This window comes from Castor canadensis, chromosome 1 (assembly GCF_047511655.1).
Source record: "Castor canadensis chromosome 1, mCasCan1.hap1v2, whole genome shotgun sequence".
Taxonomy (NCBI): domain Eukaryota; kingdom Metazoa; phylum Chordata; class Mammalia; order Rodentia; family Castoridae; genus Castor; species Castor canadensis.
The window spans coordinates 74,733,283-74,750,116 of NC_133386.1; the positions used below are offsets into that span (position 1 = coordinate 74,733,283).

The following is a 16,834-nucleotide window of genomic DNA, read 5'->3' on the forward strand; positions in this document are numbered from 1 at the left end:
CTAGTGAAAAGGTCTGTTAGAGATGAATCAACTTGGGATGTAACACATTTGTACATGGAAGCAATGCTAGGAATCTCTCTGTGCAGCTATTCTTATCTCAACTAGCAAAAACACTTTGTCTCTCTTATTATTGCCTATGTCTTCTCTTCAACAAAATTGGAGAAAAGGGCAGAAGATTCTGCCTGGAAGTGAAAAGGGGGTGGGGGGAGAGGGTGTGGTTGGGGGGCAGGGGGAAGAAATGGCCCAAACAATGTATGCACATGTGAATAATGAATAAAAACTTTTTAAAAACTCAATGTCAATTTGCTTACTGGTTAAAATTCTAAATCCATGACTTCATTTTGGAACATGCATGATTACTTTTGGAAAAATGCTCCTTGAACTAAGAAACTGTCTTTACTATTTTGCTATTTATCTTGTAAGCCCAACATATTTCTTTTATTAAACTTCTAAGGTACATATGTGTAAAAAAAAAAAAAGATCTCCCAACTCCTCCCATTGCTAATTTTTTTGGATCATTATTTTTTATCAGATGCCTCCCTTTCCTTTAAAAAATTAAATATTTGACAACTCTGCTTCTATATGAGAAGGTACCCTCCTTATCTATTGCATAGTTCTGTTTGTAAATTTCTTGTAGTCTATAGTCAATGTGTCCATTTCAATTAAATTTAACAAACATACATATTATATCAATTGAATGCCACTATGCAACATGCCTCCAGGGGGCAAATAGATTACTTTCCTAAATGATTTTCCTCTCAGAGTGATTCCCATTATTCTGAAGGAACTAATTTGAATCCACTTTTTCTTTTTGTGGTGGGACTGGGGTTTGAACTCAGGGCTTTGAGCTTACAAAGTAGGCCCTCTACCATTTGAGCCACACTTGTAGTCCAGAATCCACTTTTAAGTAAGGCTGAAACCTGTTGTGCATTCTACAGGATGTGGTTTTTGGGAAAAGAGGGGGCCTTCTGATAAATTTAAGGGCCACAGAAAACATCTCCTGTTTCTCTTCCTGTCATTTGAGATGTTTTCTCTTTTTGTTAGGCATCTGATTAAGATTACATCTTACAAATTCATTACTTGAGGACACATTGAAGTAGGTAAAATTCTTGCTTCTCTAATTTAGGAAAAGTTCTCCAATTTACCTACTAATAAAGATGTCCTTAATTCCTTTTAATTCTAAGTTTGAGGTGACTTAAGTGAGCACTGTGAGTTGCCCATATGCTTTCTAGACAAAATAGACATGATGGGTACTGTATTAAAAATTAAGCATATGCTTAATCTCAGCTAAATCACCTATAATTGAAATGTCAGCATCCCATACATAGATCATCACTAGTTGGGCTGCCACATGACTTGCTCAGTAATATTTGAGCTATTCATGTAGAAATCAATATCCCTCATGTAGGAGACTTCTCACTGTTCACTCATTTCCATTCTCTTTTTCCTCTTTTTATTCTAAGGTCCCATCCCTTATTAGTAGCAAGGCACATGACTGCCCAGATACAGAACTACTTTCCTTGCCTCTCTTATGACCAGGTATAATCACATGACCAAGTTGTCACCAATGGAATATAAGTAGAAATGATGTGCAAAATTTCCACATGACTTTCAGAAAAAGAAACTGTTCACTCTCCATGTCTTTCCTTTCCTTCCTATGGATGGAACATGGATGTGTTGGCCTGTCATCTTAACCATGGAGATAGGACCAACTCCATTGGGAAGACAGAAACACTACATGGAAAGAACCTGAGTCCCTAAAACCTTGTGAAGCTGAGTTTCCTGCTCACTCTGGGCTTCCCTTCTACCTCTTAACTGTCAAGTGTGAGAGGAAGACACTTCATTTTTTTAAGCCTTTATATTTGAGAATCTCTTTTTTGAGAGCAGCTTAGCTGTAAACCTAACTCATAAAGGATATTCATTTATATTCAGTGAGAAATCCATTTTATTTCCATGTAGAAGTTACCTTCAGTCTTTTTTTTTTTTTTTGAACAAAGCTGCAACAACAAAATTTTGGAATAAAAAGGAGGTTAGTGTTGTACCATGGGAATTTACAAGTTAAATTTCCTTCAGTGAAAGAATATAGTACATTTATATTTTCTCTTAAAGGGACTTGATTCCATTCACATTAGCAGACATTTATTGAACACCTATTGTGGGTCAAACACTGTAGGAATTGTTAGGGATACAGAGAGGAAGCATATGTAGTCCCTGCTCTCCAGGAACTCACAATCTATTGAGGAAGACAGTACATATACACAAACAGTGCATAGAAGACAGGAGGCATCTAATAATAAAAGCACAAGGTAGGCTCTATGGAGCATAGAACTGTGAGAGAGGACTTAATAGGGATGGGAGGAAGGAAGATCTCAGGAAGACTTTACAGAAGAGATTGCATTTGAGCTATTTGTTGATGGGTTGATGGAAGAAAGATGAGGAATTGTGGAGCTCAGTTTTCTAAAGCAGTGGGAACAAATGGTTAGGGAAGCTTAAGAAGCACAAGTAATATTCAGAATTTTCTGAAGTACAAGGTGGGTGGGAAGAAGTGGTGAGCTATTACTCTAGAAAGGTAGTTTGAGTATTGCAATATAAAATCACTTACAGTACACTCTAAGACAGTGACTCAAACTTTATTATATATCACAATCTCCTGGAGGGCTTGTTAAAACAGAGATGGATGATTCTACTCTCAGAATTTCTGATTCAGTAGATTTTGAGTTAGGCTCTTGCTCTTTTTGCATTGTTAACAAGTTTCCAGGTGATGCTAATGCTAAGGGTGTGGATATACCATTCTGAGAACCTTACATTTGTGCAGGAAGATATTTCCGGCAAGTGTATGGGGAAAGAATCGCAGGTGGATGAGTGTAGAGGCAGGTGGATTCAATAAGATGAAATTATTGGAGAAGAAGGTGGCATGTGCAAATATTTCTGTAGTGGTAAATGGAAAGACTTCAGGACTATGTGGATGTGGGAGACATGCATGTGACAAAGACAGAGACTCACATTTACCTAGTATGAATTACAAAAACCATAGTGATTCTGTTATCTGAGACTGAGAGGGTAGAAGGAGGAGAAAGCTTGTATGTGGGAAAATGATCACGAGTTAGTTTAGAATGGTTGTATTTGAGGTACTGGCGGAATATTCACAGAGAAGTACTTTCCAAACATAATTCATGGGTCTGGAGTTTGAGAGAGGTATCAGAATAAAAGTAACAAATTTAAGAGCCACAGGCATGGCTCTTAAATGGTAGCGGTCAGATTGGAATATGGAGATACAGGAAGTTATTGCTGAGGACAAAGCCCCAGGATAAAGAATGAGGAGGTAAGGAAATGGAAGATCAGGAAAGGAAAATGTCCTGGAAGGCATGGTCTTAAATAAGAAAGGGATGATCAGCTGTCTTAATTGATGAGACGATGATAAAGACCAAGAGAAGGTCATTGGATTTGACAATTGGCAAGTCACCAGTGACCTTTGGGAGATCATATTGGGAAGAAATGGGAGGGTATACTCATTTGTAAGGCAAAGGATAGAAAAGTCAGTGGAAGGTGAGAAGTAGGAGCAGAATAAGTGGATTCATGATTGAAGAAGCTCAGGCAGGAAGTTAGAAGAAAGATGAAGCAGTAGCTTGATGTTATAGGGACCAGAAAAAGTTGATATTAGTGTCCAAAACACTTGAACAAAGTAATGGGTGAGAGTAAAGAAGAATGGGGAGAAAAGTGGTGGGGTGGAGGGAAGGAAGAGAAAGAAAAAGAGGGTAAGAAAGAGAGAGGGAGGGGAGAAGGGAGTTATGGAAGGAGGGAAGGAGCAAGGTTATAGGGAAGTTGAGAGGGGAATTGATTTAAGAGATAAAACATGGAGGTGAAGAGGAGGCCAACCAATGTCCACTCAGTAAACAAGAGTGAGGAGATGGGGGAAAGTTCTGGATGAGAAGTCAGGAGCAGAGGCTTGGAACAGTCACTTATTTAGGAGTACACTAGAATTTATGCAATTTCAGTCCTTCTGCCATCACTCTTAGCTTAGTAGTAGTGAGCTCTTCCATTTGACTACAGCAATCACTCCAGGTCAGGGGAGGCTGAGTCAGGCCACTCTCTATGGCCTCTGGTTCTAGCTGCAGCCTCCTGGCCTCAGAGTGTGGTCTGGCATGGAAGTCACAGTGATTCCAGGAGGCACAATTTCATACTCATTTCTTGATGGGTGGCTTTTGCTGTAAACATAGAGTTTCAACATTTTATTTATTTCCCAGGACAAAACAATGAGTAATTCAATGAGTAACAAGTAATTACCCCAGGTAATTCAATGAGTAATCTCAGGTAATCTCCAACAAAATTCAGTTTGATCACTATATCCCACTAAACTTCTTAAAAGTTCCTCAAACTTGACAAGTACTTCCACCTGAATCCTGCTGGATGAAGTGTATATGACAGGCTTAGCTGGGAGACTTTTTCAGAACCTGAGGAAGTTCAAGGTGTCGTCAGCATCACATTCACCAAAGTGGATTTGGATGATTTATTTGCTATGTTTCATATCCATAGTAAAAGACTTAGGAATATGCCAGTACTTTCATTGCAAGTTCCTTTTTAGAGAATGAGGAAGTTTATTTAATCATAAACTACAAAGAACATGTCAGCTGTACTGTTTTGCCTGTAAAAAGTAGGGTGTGTGTGTGTGTGTGTGTGTGTGTGTGAGACTTGTGGGAGGGGGAAGGGTAAATGAAAGAGATTAAGATGAGGGCATATGGTTGATGAACTTCAGAACAAAGAAATCTCTTGCAAATGCTTTAAGTGGGGCAGGGAGAGTAAAGAGGGGGAGAGATGGTGGGGTTGATTTAACCAATGTACAGAATAAGTGTATTTGGAATTGTCACAATGAATTCCCCAGTACAACGAATATATACTAATTTTAAAAAGTAGGTTATATAGTCACAGTGCTACAGCAAATGACTTTAGCTCAGATGTGCAAGCAGAGATGACAGAGCACCACTTTCCTTTTGCTCTTTATGTAGTCCTGCAATTCCCACTGGAACATGGATGCACCTAGAGTCATAACTTCAGATTGAATGCCACATAAGTGCAAATGATCAGATACTTGATTTTAAATGATAAGAAATTCTGAAAATAAAAATTTTGGGGAGTATTCTTTAATTGCAGGATTAACTGAAATGGCAAGAAAGAACATGAATAGTATTTACTATTTCACTTTATTATTATTTCTATGTGATTTCCTTTTTTGTATAACCACGCTTATTTGAAATTATGTACCACAGATAAGACCAGAGGTAGAAAAAAAGCACATCAAATAACAAGCCTCAAACAAACAAAGAAAAGAACAAAATAAACAAACACACATACTTACAAACTTTCCTGAACCAAGTACGTTTAAGAATTAATAAGTTGCACCCCTTACTCATGAGGCTCTGGTAAAAGTCGTGCCTTTTGATTTTTCACAACCTAAGTATGCTCTCGGCACCTAATGAGCTTTTTAAAAGCCAGCTTAAAGTCTTCATTGAAACTTGTGTACAGCAGAGGGTTGATTAGAGAATTAACATAACCAAGCCATGTCAAAAAATCAGCCACTTCTGAGGACACAGTGTAAATGCTTAGACCTACGATCAACTCTTTAATGAAAAATGGCAGCCAAGACAAAATGAATGCACCCAGAATCAGTCCCAGAATGCGTGCTGCCTTGCGTTCCCTGGTACTGGAGATTTGCTGCCGTTCTCCAGGGTGATCTAGATCACCGTCGAAGGGAGGGATCCTGAGGGAGGTGTGGATCTTTTCAAACTCTGTGGTAGGGTCTGAGGTGGAGAAGTCAGACACACAGAAAGTCTGTGTAAGTTTACAACTTGCAAAAGAATTCTGGCTGTCTGTGCTTCTGTTGCTTAAATGCCGGCTCGATCCTCTCTTTTGGTAAAGACTCTTGGCTGCATGGTAAATGCGGTAATAGAGAATCAGGATCAAAGTCAAGGGGATATAAAATGCCCCGAGTGTGGAGTATATGGTGTAGATGACATGGTCATGTTGGATGGCGCACTGACTGAGAGGTGGGCTGAGTTGCCGGTGGCTCCTCCAGAACAGAGGGGGCATGGAGATGAAAATGGAGATGGTCCAGACGGTGAGGATCATCAGCCCCGCCCTCTTGGCCGTCCTCTTCCTGGCATACTCAATAGCATTGGTGATGGCCCAGTATCTGTCCAGGGCAATCACACAGAGGTGGAGGATGGAGCAAGTGCAACAGGTCATGTCCACGCTCAGCCACACCTCACAGATGAAGTATCCAAGCTTCCAGCGGTCCATGACAATGTACATGATGCTCAGGGGCATGACGAGTACAGCCACCAGGAGGTCTGTCACAGCCAGAGAGCAGATCAGGTAGTTTGCAGGCTGGTGGAGCTTCTTGGTGGTGCAGATGGCTATGATCACAGCTGAGTTCAGCAGCATGGTCAACGTGGTGATGATCACCAGAGTCATGCAAATGAGCATCTTCTCAGTGACAGTCTTGGGTCTCACAGCCATGCTGGCTTCTGTGGTACAGTTAGTGAGGTTCATGTTTCCCTGGTTTCAGTCTATACTGTGGAGAAGCTGTTGGTTATTTTTCTCCAGTTGGAAACTATGTGGCCTTGAATGTCTCTCATTTGTAAGGAAACTATAATTTTGTTAGCTGCACAGTCTCTTGTGTTCCATTTTTTGTCAGCAAAGAAAAGGGCCACAGAATTTCTTCTGAGTGGAGAATTCCTGTAAAATATTATGTTACTGGTTAATAAGTGAAAAAGCTACAGTTTTCCAGGAAAGCAAAATGTTTTGGTATTCATAAAATACCACACATTTAAGATATGCATTTTTTTTCTCTCTGCGATTTGAGTTAATCTTCACATTATTCCTTAAAGGATACTTCTTTTTGAGTTAAATTCCCAAACTATTTCTGATAAACACATTACCAAATTTTAAGACCATCTTACCATCTTCTTATTTATATTCTTTTATATATATTTGTATTTAAAGAGGCTCTTTACATTTGAAAAGACATATTTACATTATATAAGACTTTAAAAATTGTGGGATCATTAAATTACAGAAAAATGATGTTTATAGTGAGTCAGATTTTAAACTTTCACAGCAAATATTCAATTCCAAAGGCATATTAAGTGTCACATAGGGATTGTACAGTTTTGTCTAATTACTTCTGACATTTTACATATCCCACTGTGCATTTCTTTGGAGAAAAGAGAGAAAACATGTAAATTACTTGATGCTTGTGGTAAATTGTTCTCAGGGTAATACAATAAATCAACTGTTGAACAACACTACCACCAAACTCAGCTATTGGGGCTAGGGGTGTAGCTCAGTGGAAGACCACTTGCCTAGCATGCACAAGGCCCTGAGTTCAAACCTCAGCATCATACATACACACACATACACACATAACCTCCTCCCAAACCAAAAGCCCCAAACTAAACAAATCCTGAATTCATTATGGGGAAGGAGGATGGGTAAAGGGAGATCAAATAAGATCAATGCATGCTGTATGTATGTAGAGAAAAAGCACTAATACACACAATTAATGTGTTATTATTAAGATTAGTAATTGTAATAAATAAAACAAATGATGAAAAATTTGAAGATATGTTTAGTTTTATTTGATATGTGTGTTCTGCATATGTATGTCTATATCTATTTATCTCTCAGAGAGCTATGATTATGCTGGTCAGTTAATGATAAAGAGACCTTTTTTTTTTTTAGTATAGGAGATACATAAACCAGTAACATAGTCATTTATTATCATAATCAAGTAAGTCAATGACATTTTTAAAGAAAGATAAAGTCAAACAGATTCACAGGAACTGCGCAATCAAAAATCTGCATGGGAATAGTCACAGCTAATGGCTGCTGGATAGAAGGCTGATTCAATTCTCTGATTTGACTCCATGAGATTCAGTCCAAGAAGACTTCAAAGAAAAATGGGTATTTCAGCAGTTTTAAGAAGAAACATAGATTGCTGTGCTTCAGGTTTAGCAGACACAATGATTTTAACAAAGATGTGTGAAATAGGGAGTGAGTATGAGTGGGAGTTTTTGGGTAGATTTGGGACTAGAAGTCAAGAAGCAGGGGTAAAATTCTCCAGTCCTTGGGTGAGATTTAGTCCTGGATTTCTCCTGTTCACAGAGAAGAACACCAAGAAGAGAGGGAAGTAGGTACCAATTGTCCTTCAGATAGAGAAAAAAAAAGAAAATAATGATTTCACTAAAGACTACAAAAGTGACAATTGTTTTAAGGCCGTGTGGGTCATTCTGAAGTTGAATGACACTTTCTGCCTTCTTTTGCATTATCTTTCACAGTGCTTCTGTAGATTTCCTACTTTTTTGGATTTCTTCTGTGTTTTTCTGGTCGTTCCATAGGGCTTACTCTACCAATAATTCCCTCTTTCATGCAGACTGAATGGTTTCTTCAACACTGGTGTCTGTCCCTCCTTTTCTAATTGGTTTTGTATCTGAAACAATCTATAGAATTGGAAGAGGATGAGCTTTGGAATCAGACAGATCTGGCCGCAGATGCAGCTGGGTCAACCTTTCGGCATTTCCTTATGTGTTCCAAGTATTTATGCCTCCATTTTGACCTCTATCTGTTTCTTATAATTTTATTAGCATAAAATAGTTGTACAGGGGGATATATTGTGATATTTATTGTGTTTAAAATGTATCTTAGTTGGATTTACCCCCTCCATCATTCTCCCTCTTCTCCCCTCCCCACCTTCCTAGCAGAATTTCAATAGGTTTCACTTTTCTATCTGCGTATATGGATACAAAGCCCACCCACCATATACACCCTCATTACCCCTTTCCTTATGCTCACCCCACTCCCACTGCTACCCACCCTCCTGCCTTTCTTTTCTTTTTGATAAAGCATATATTGATGGTCAAAGGGGATTTTGCCTTGGTACAGACCTGAAGTACTTGGTACTTCAGGTCTGTATATATCATGCTTTAAGCAAATTAATCTCCTCCCCCCATTACTGACTCATTCTCTATCACCATGCTCCCCTAATATTTGACAGTTTACTGTACAGTGCATTATACTGTATTCATATAGAAGTGGGTTCTTTCAATATTTTTCATTCTTTCACATTTTCTTTGTCTCTCTCACCTCCCCATAGCTCCCTCAGACTCACTAATACAATTTTGTTCTCTCTCTCACTATATCTGTCTATATATCATCTATCTATCTATCTATGATCATATGTTTCTGTACATACATTTATGTGATCCCTATCTCTTTAAAAATGAATAAGTTGGTTTTAAACTCATGTATTAATGTTTGATTACATTTTTCTTGATTTTTGAGATTTGTTGGGTAGAGTGGTTCTCAACCAAAAGGTTTTTCTACTTCAACTGTAAAGCTGAGAATAAAGAGAAAAGCATAGACAAGGGACAGAAAACTTTAGAAATTTTGATTTGTAGTAGAGGCAACTAAGAAATGTAGTTGCTTTGAAAACATGCAGCAAAAACAATCAGAAATAATTCAGCTTGTAGAGCTTTCTAAAGCTGCTCTCTTTACTGAGTTTCCTTAACTACTATTTGTCACTTCTCTGGTGACATCATTTTCTTCCTTGTTTGTGACTTTTAATAAAAGTTATTCCATTATGCCATACATTTTTTTATGGGTGGAATGTATGTCTCATTTTAACTACTTCTAGTTAAATGATTAAAAACACTACAGGTTGAGGGCCTACATTCTGAGTTCTTTAATGTAACTTTCTAGTTTATTTTGTACACAAGCCTTTCAGAGTAGGGGTTAAATTTTGTTTTCAGAGACCTTAAACTCCTGCATATTTCCAGCTTTTCCTTTCAGCTTCTTTTCATTTAGCAATATATTTTGAAGTTTACTTTTTAACAGCACATTTAATGTGGTCTTTTGAGTGGCTAGGTAAGATTAGGTTCAGGAAGACCTACCTGGGGAGTTACTTACAGTTTGAAAAGGTCTGAGATCTGGAACTGGAACTCTTCACTATTGAAAGATCAGGGAGGTAATGAGGAACCAGGAAAGCAGATGGAGAAAACAGCTATTCAGGTGGAGGACAATGATGAGAGGTAATTTTATACCATGACCAAGTGAAGAAAGCCTGTGGATAAAGACATAGTCATCAGTTATATAAACTCTGCTGACAAGTCAAGGCTGATGGGGGTTTGAACGCTGGACAGGGCGACATGATGACATTAATGATCTTGACAAGAACAGTTTGGTGAAGTTGTGGAGATGAAAGTTTGAATGAATGTGGTCATTTCAAGAAAGAATGGGAGGAGAGAGAATAGGGAGAGTGAGCAAGAATATTTTAAGAGTTTTGCTGAAACAAGATGATTGTGGAAATAAATAGCTATGGATTGTGATGTGGGGCCAAAATGGTTGTTATTTATTTATTTATTTTCTGTGAGGCTGTTTACAATTTTCTTTGCTACAACACTCAGTATTGGGACAGAGAACATTTTTGGAACACGTGAAACTTGACAGAGGAAGATAAAAAGCAGTAAAGAAGGAGGCTAGTGAGAGTTAGTAGGGCTTCAGGGCACCAGGTAAGTAGAATTCTAGAAACAATTTAGGTCATTTTTGGAGCAGTAAAAAGATCAAAGATAACAGCCATACTCAGGAAATGATTCAACCTCAATCATCTTGGGTTCCTTTTACCTTCTTAAGAAAAAAACACATGGTTTTTATAAACCATTACCAAGATTTTAGTGGGTAGTATGGTTTCTAATTAGAACAGTGTTGGTTAAATAACACCTGGAAATCTTTTCCATTTCTATCTATTCACATAGTGGTGGAGGAAGGACTACAATAACACTTAACTTGAGCCATGTTCTGTAGAAATGATCCAAATGCTAATACAAGCACACCAAACTTTTATTAGTCCAGTGGAATATAAAATGAACTGCAATAATCTTAGAGAAAAACAAATATTTCCTACTAAGGAATTGATGCAGGAACTTCTTGGGGATTTGTAACTATCAGTTTCTGCTTTAATTACAACATGGAAAACAGCAGTGCAGTCCAAGTCCATATTCAATTTTTTCACTAAAATTACAAAGAGGAGAGAATCACTCTAAACCAAATTGGTCAGTGCACACTGATCTGTATTTATTAGAATAGTCCAGAGCCTCTGATTTATACCATTTTGGTGAAGGTCAGAGCACCAGCAGGAAGTCACAGGGACACTAATGCTAAGGCAGACTTTGGCTCACTGTTCTTCAGGGGCATTCATCTTTTGCAGGTAGAGGGAGAGGGATAAGAATGTTTTTCTTATTCAGTGGAACTTTCCAAAGCATCTAGTGTTACTTGGAAGGATGAGTTAGCTGATACCTGCTCATCTTAAAAATTCTTTCAGAGAAGGTTTTATATTTTGGACCAAGTTCTTCCATTAGAAAACTAAATTCATTTCATAAATTCTACTTTATTTCATTCTAAAAATATGCTTAAGTCAAAAGTTTTGAAGAGGAAGTTTAGAGTCCTGGCTACAGGCACAGACTCTGACGTGTGCTCTGCCACTCAGTAGCTGCAGTGTAATTGTAAACAAGGTCTTTAACCTTAGCCTTTTTCCTTAGCTATTTTCCTCCTCTTTAAATTGGGGATAATAATACATTCCTCACAGGATTAATGTAATTTGAGTATCAAATTGAACAGAGGGGCCCCTGGAAACCTCCATTATGACCTCCCTGTGACCTTAAAGGGTGGGAAAAAGGAAAAGCAGGATAGACATGAATAATCAGAACATTGCAGGCACAGCCAATCAAAGTGCTGCTTTCTGCACACCAAATTAGCATAGAGATTGAGCAATGCCCTGGAGAAAATGGATAAAAACATCAGATCACGTCACTTCTCTAACAACCCACTCAGGATTCCTCCCTTTCTGTGGGAGCTTTCATTTTTTCCTTTCATAAATTATCCTACCTTTATGCTCTGTGAAGTTCATTCTTTGGCTTTGTGAGACAAGAACCAGGAACACCAACCCTTCCTCTGGCTAAACAACTAAACCAGCAAGGTTAAGTAGAGGCTTTTGGTTTCAAAATGAGTTAATACTTGTAGATTGTTTAGAACAATGAGTAATATACAGAGTTTGCTATATAAGAGGGAGGGAAGATGGTGGGTTAGACAACCAGTATTTTTCTGTATCTATGAATCTAAAACAAAATATCAGGTGTGTGGCTGAAGGAGGAGTGGGTGGCATAAAAAAGCAAGGAAGAGCCACAGTTAAACAGGACAGAGTGAGTAGGTAAAATTCAGAAATACTGAATTTTAGATTTATAAAAGATACAGTAGGCCCTAACACAAAACACTAAGCAAAACAGTAGGGAAGGGAGGAGAATCCACTACCTCCACTACCTCCAGTGGGGCTGTAAACAAAAGAGTAAAAGATGAACATGTGCACTAGCTGGCCCTGTGTAAAAATAATGTTTTAAATGGGAGCTATGCATACTGTGCAGCAAGCAGACATTAGAGAAGGGCCCCCTGCACTTCCTAGCTTCATTACTGGTGCTGTAGCGGGGAATCATATTAGGTGAGCTCTTACAGTCAAATCTCTTGGCTAGGAAGAGCAGAGGACCTTGCATTTTTTCTTTTCTAACCCCAAAGTTCTCCCTCACCCCACTGGCTAAGTGAGTTACTACCCCAAGAATCAGCAAGGACTCAGGAAATTGGTTGTAACATGAATTCAGATTCACAGACAGAGCTCTCCTTAGGTGGGAATTGTGAACTGCAAGCTGTGCCACAGAGGAAGCCAATGGTGAATACATTAGTGGAGCTGCAGCCTAAACTCTGATAAGAGTAGAAAGACCAGCTGTGTGTGAATATGAAATAGGGGACTAGGACAGAGAACTGTGAGGCCAGGGAACACAGGATCAATCAGAGCTCTTTTCTTTGCCCAGAACCACAGATTGTCTTTGGTTCAACTGTTTTGCACAATCCCAGAGGGCTGAAGAGATTCAAGCCCAGCTGACTGGAGCAGTTTGAGGGTGGCTCCTACACAGGAATTCAATCCAGCAGGGAAGACAGAACTGGGTACAGCATGCAAACAGCCTTTTCTGGTCTAATTTGTTTGGACTTCAGAGAGAAAATCATGGGTTTTTCCTCCTCCTCCCCCACCCCACAGGAGATTACAAAAGACAAGTGGGGTGGGGGGTGTGAAATACATATCCTTTTCCTTGGCAAGTAAGAAATATTGACTGGTAGTGGTGGAGTTTGGTTATTTTAAACAAATGATTGCTTTGTCTTCCTCTGTACTTATTTTATTGTGCTCTCCCTCCCATTCTTTGTTTCTTTTTCGAGACAGGGTCTAACTCTGTAGCTTAGGCTGGCCTCAACTTGCTATGTAGCCCTGGCTGGCCTCAAATTTGGTTTCTCCTGTATGTGTCTCCCAAATGCTGGAATTTATAGGCATGTGCCATCATAGCCAGCTATTAGTATTTCATATACCGTTATCCCATAATTTGTTTTTCTCTTTCTTATCTTGCTTCCTTTCTCTTTTTCCCTTTCCTTCCACCCCTAGTTAATTATTAATATCCTTGATTTAATCACTAAAAAACTCCTAACCTATGGGTTGATCCCATAGTTATCCTAGTTTCTTTCTTTTTTAAAACCTTATTGGGAGTGTAGTTGATGTATTCAATATATATATATATTTTGCTACATTTTAATACCTGGTTTGTTTTCAAATTGTTTTTATTATTGCTTACTGCTTCCTCTCCTTTGACTGGTAGCAGGGACCATAACCCCCAAAAGAAGGCTGTCATTGGAATTTCAGAGAATAAAAAGATAGAGATAAAGAAAAAGACAACTGAAAGACATATCCATCTTAATGGATACACAAAATACAATGTTGAAACATAAGAAATATGAAAAAGCAAGGCAATATGACTCCTTCAAAAGTGCATATCTCCTCTAAACTGAGTTTCAAGCTACTAAAATGGTTGAAATGCTGAAAAAGAATTCAAAATTCTTGTTTTAAAAATGATCAATGACCTGGGCACTCACACCTGTAATCTTAGCTACTGAGGAGGCAGAGATCAGAAGGATCATGGTTCAAAGCTAGCCTAGGCAAAGAGTTTGTGAGACCTATCTTGAGGACACTCAACACAAAATAAGTATGGCAGTTGGCTCAAGTGGTAGCTAGCCAATGTGAGGCCCTGAGTTCAAACCCCCAAAACTGCTAAACAAACAAATAAACAAACACAAAACAATGACCTCAAAGAGAATTAAAAAAGATTTGAATGAGTAAAGAAGTCAATTCAGGACCTGGATGAGAAAGTCAGCAACATGAATAAGAAATTCAGCAAGGAAATTGAGATTCTGAAAAAAATGGAAGTGAACAATCAATAATTCAAATTAAAAACACAGTGGAAAGCATTACCTGTAGAAAAGCTCATGTAGAAGAAAGAATGTTAGGGATTGAAGACAAGGTTGAGGTAATATTACATTTTGACAGCAATAAAGAAAAAAATTAGCATGACCAAAACTTTCAAGGACTATGGTACATGATCAAGAGCCAAAACCTAAGAATCCATGGGGTAGAAGAAGGAGCTGAGATACACACTAAAGGCATAGAAAAACTATTCAATGAAATTATAGCAGAAGATTTCCCAAATTTAGGGAAATGTGTGGATAAACTGCAGGAGGTATTTAGAACTTCAAATCAGCATGACCAGGACAGAACCTTGCTATATCACATTATAGTTAAAATGCCAAGAATACAGAACAATGGAAGAACATTAAAAGCTTCGGGAGAGAAACTAACTTACTTACAAAGGCCAGCTTATCAGAATTATATCAGACCTTTCAGCAGAAACCCTAAAATCCAGGTAAATGTGAAATGATGTATTCCAAACTTTAAGAATAATGTCAACAGAGATTACTATTTCCAGAAAAGTTATTTTTCAAAATTGATGAATAAATAAAGACCTTCCAGGATAAGCACAAAATAAAGCAATTCGTCTCCACTAAGCCAGCATTGCAGAAGATAAAGGAATCCTATACGTAGAAGAGGAAGAAAGACAGTTACAAACAGGAGAGCTCAAGAAAGAATAAGAGTTGAGGAATAGATGAATGATTGGGAATTAGGGAAGAATCAAACATGTTCAACTCAGTAAACCAGAAGACTCTTAAGATGAGGAAGGGAGAAAGAGAAGAACAAAGAGTATTCAAATCAACCAGGAAAAGTCCCAACGAAATTGCAGGAATCTTAACAAATACTTCTTGATAATAATGCTAAATGAAAATGGACTTACTGTCCCAATCAAAAGATGTAGGCTGGCTGATTGGATCAAAAAACAAAACCCAACTGTTTGTTATCTGCAGGAAACATGCCTTACTGACAAAGACACAAACAGGCTGAAAGTGAAAGGATGGAAAATGATGTACTAAGCAAATAGAAGCCAAAAAACAGTAAGAATAGCTCTATTCGTATTTGACAAAGTAGATTTCAAGCCATAACTAATCAAAAGAGATGAAAGACCTTGCAATGTAAACATTAAAGCACTGAAGAAACAAAGTGAAGAAGACATTAGAAGAGGGAAAGACCTCCCATTGTTCATGGATCAACAGTGTGTATTGTGAAAATGTCTATATTGCTGAAACTGATTTACAGACTCAATGCATTTCATATCAAAATTTCAATAAAATTCTGCTCAGAAATAGAAAAACGTAATCCTAAATTCATATGGAAGCACAAAAGACCCCAAAGAGCCAAAACAATCCTGAAGCCAAAGAGCAATGCTAGAGGTATCACAATACCTCTAGTATAATCAGATTATACTACAGAGCCATGGTAACACAAACAGTTTGGTATTGGCACAAAGTAGACATGTAAACCAATGAAATAAAATAGAGAACTCAGAAATAAACCCACATAGCTACAACAACTTGAATCCCAATAAAGGTTTCAAAAATATATGTTGGAAAAAAGAGAGTGTCTTCAACAAATGGTTCTGGGAAAACTGGATAACCACATGTTCAAGACTGAAACTGTGCTCTCTCTCTCTCACCCTGTATAATACTCAACTCAAAGTGGATCAAAGATGTTAATATAAGACATAAAACTTTGAAAATACTGTAGGAAGACATTTGAAGATAAGGGCATGACAACGACTTTCTGACTAGGACTCTAATTGCTCAAGAAATAAAAGCAAGATTGACAAATGAGATTGCACCAAACTAAAAAGCTTCTGCACAGCAAAGCAAACAATTACAAGAATGAAGAGACAGCCTACAGAATGGGAGAAAGTCTTTGACAGCTTTTCACCTGAGAGGGATTAATATCCAAAGCATATAAAGAATTAAAAAAATTCAAACACCAAAAGAAAGAAATAATCCACTGAATAGATGGGCAAATGAATTAAATAGACAGTTTTCAAAAGAACAAGTACAAATGACCAAGAAATACTCAACATTTTTAGTCTTTAAGGAAATGCAAATCAGAACAACACTTGGATTCCTTCTCATTCCAGTCTGAATGGCTCTAATCAATAAAGCAAACAGCAATGCATGCTGGCAAGGATATAGGGAAAAATGAATCCTTATGCACTGTTGGTGAGAATGTAGATTATTCTGGCCACTACTGCAATCAGCATTGAAGTTTCTCAGAAAACTAAAAATGTAACTACCACATAATTCAGCTATTCCAATCCTGGTTATATACTTGAAAAAAATCAAAGTCAGCACACAATAGAGATACCTTCATATACATGTTTATTGTGGCACCATTCACCATTCTAGGTGCCCATCAACAGATGAATGGATAAAGAAAAGTCACACAACATAACACAACACACACACACACACACACACACACACACACACA

The 16,834-nt window shown here is 38.0% G+C and overlaps 1 protein-coding gene across 2 annotated transcripts in view; it reads right to left on the minus strand.

Moving 5' to 3' along the window:
• Positions 1-4,322: 4,322 nt before the first annotated feature.
• Htr1e (5-hydroxytryptamine receptor 1E) overlaps positions 4,323-16,834 on the minus strand; it is an 87,810-nt gene continuing 75,298 nt past the window's right edge. Inside the window, exons 2-3 of one of the 2 annotated variants that reach the window (XM_074065602.1) lie at positions 9,961-10,114; positions 4,323-6,732 (exon numbers count right to left, since the gene is read on the minus strand). In XM_074065602.1, coding sequence (XP_073921703.1) covers positions 5,449-6,546 — 1,098 coding nt within the window. In that variant the 5' untranslated portion in view covers positions 6,547-6,732; positions 9,961-10,114 and the 3' untranslated portion in view covers positions 4,323-5,448. Of the gene's footprint in view, positions 6,733-9,944; positions 10,115-16,834 lie in introns of both variants that reach the window. The other variant, XM_074065610.1, reaches the window with a different exon arrangement.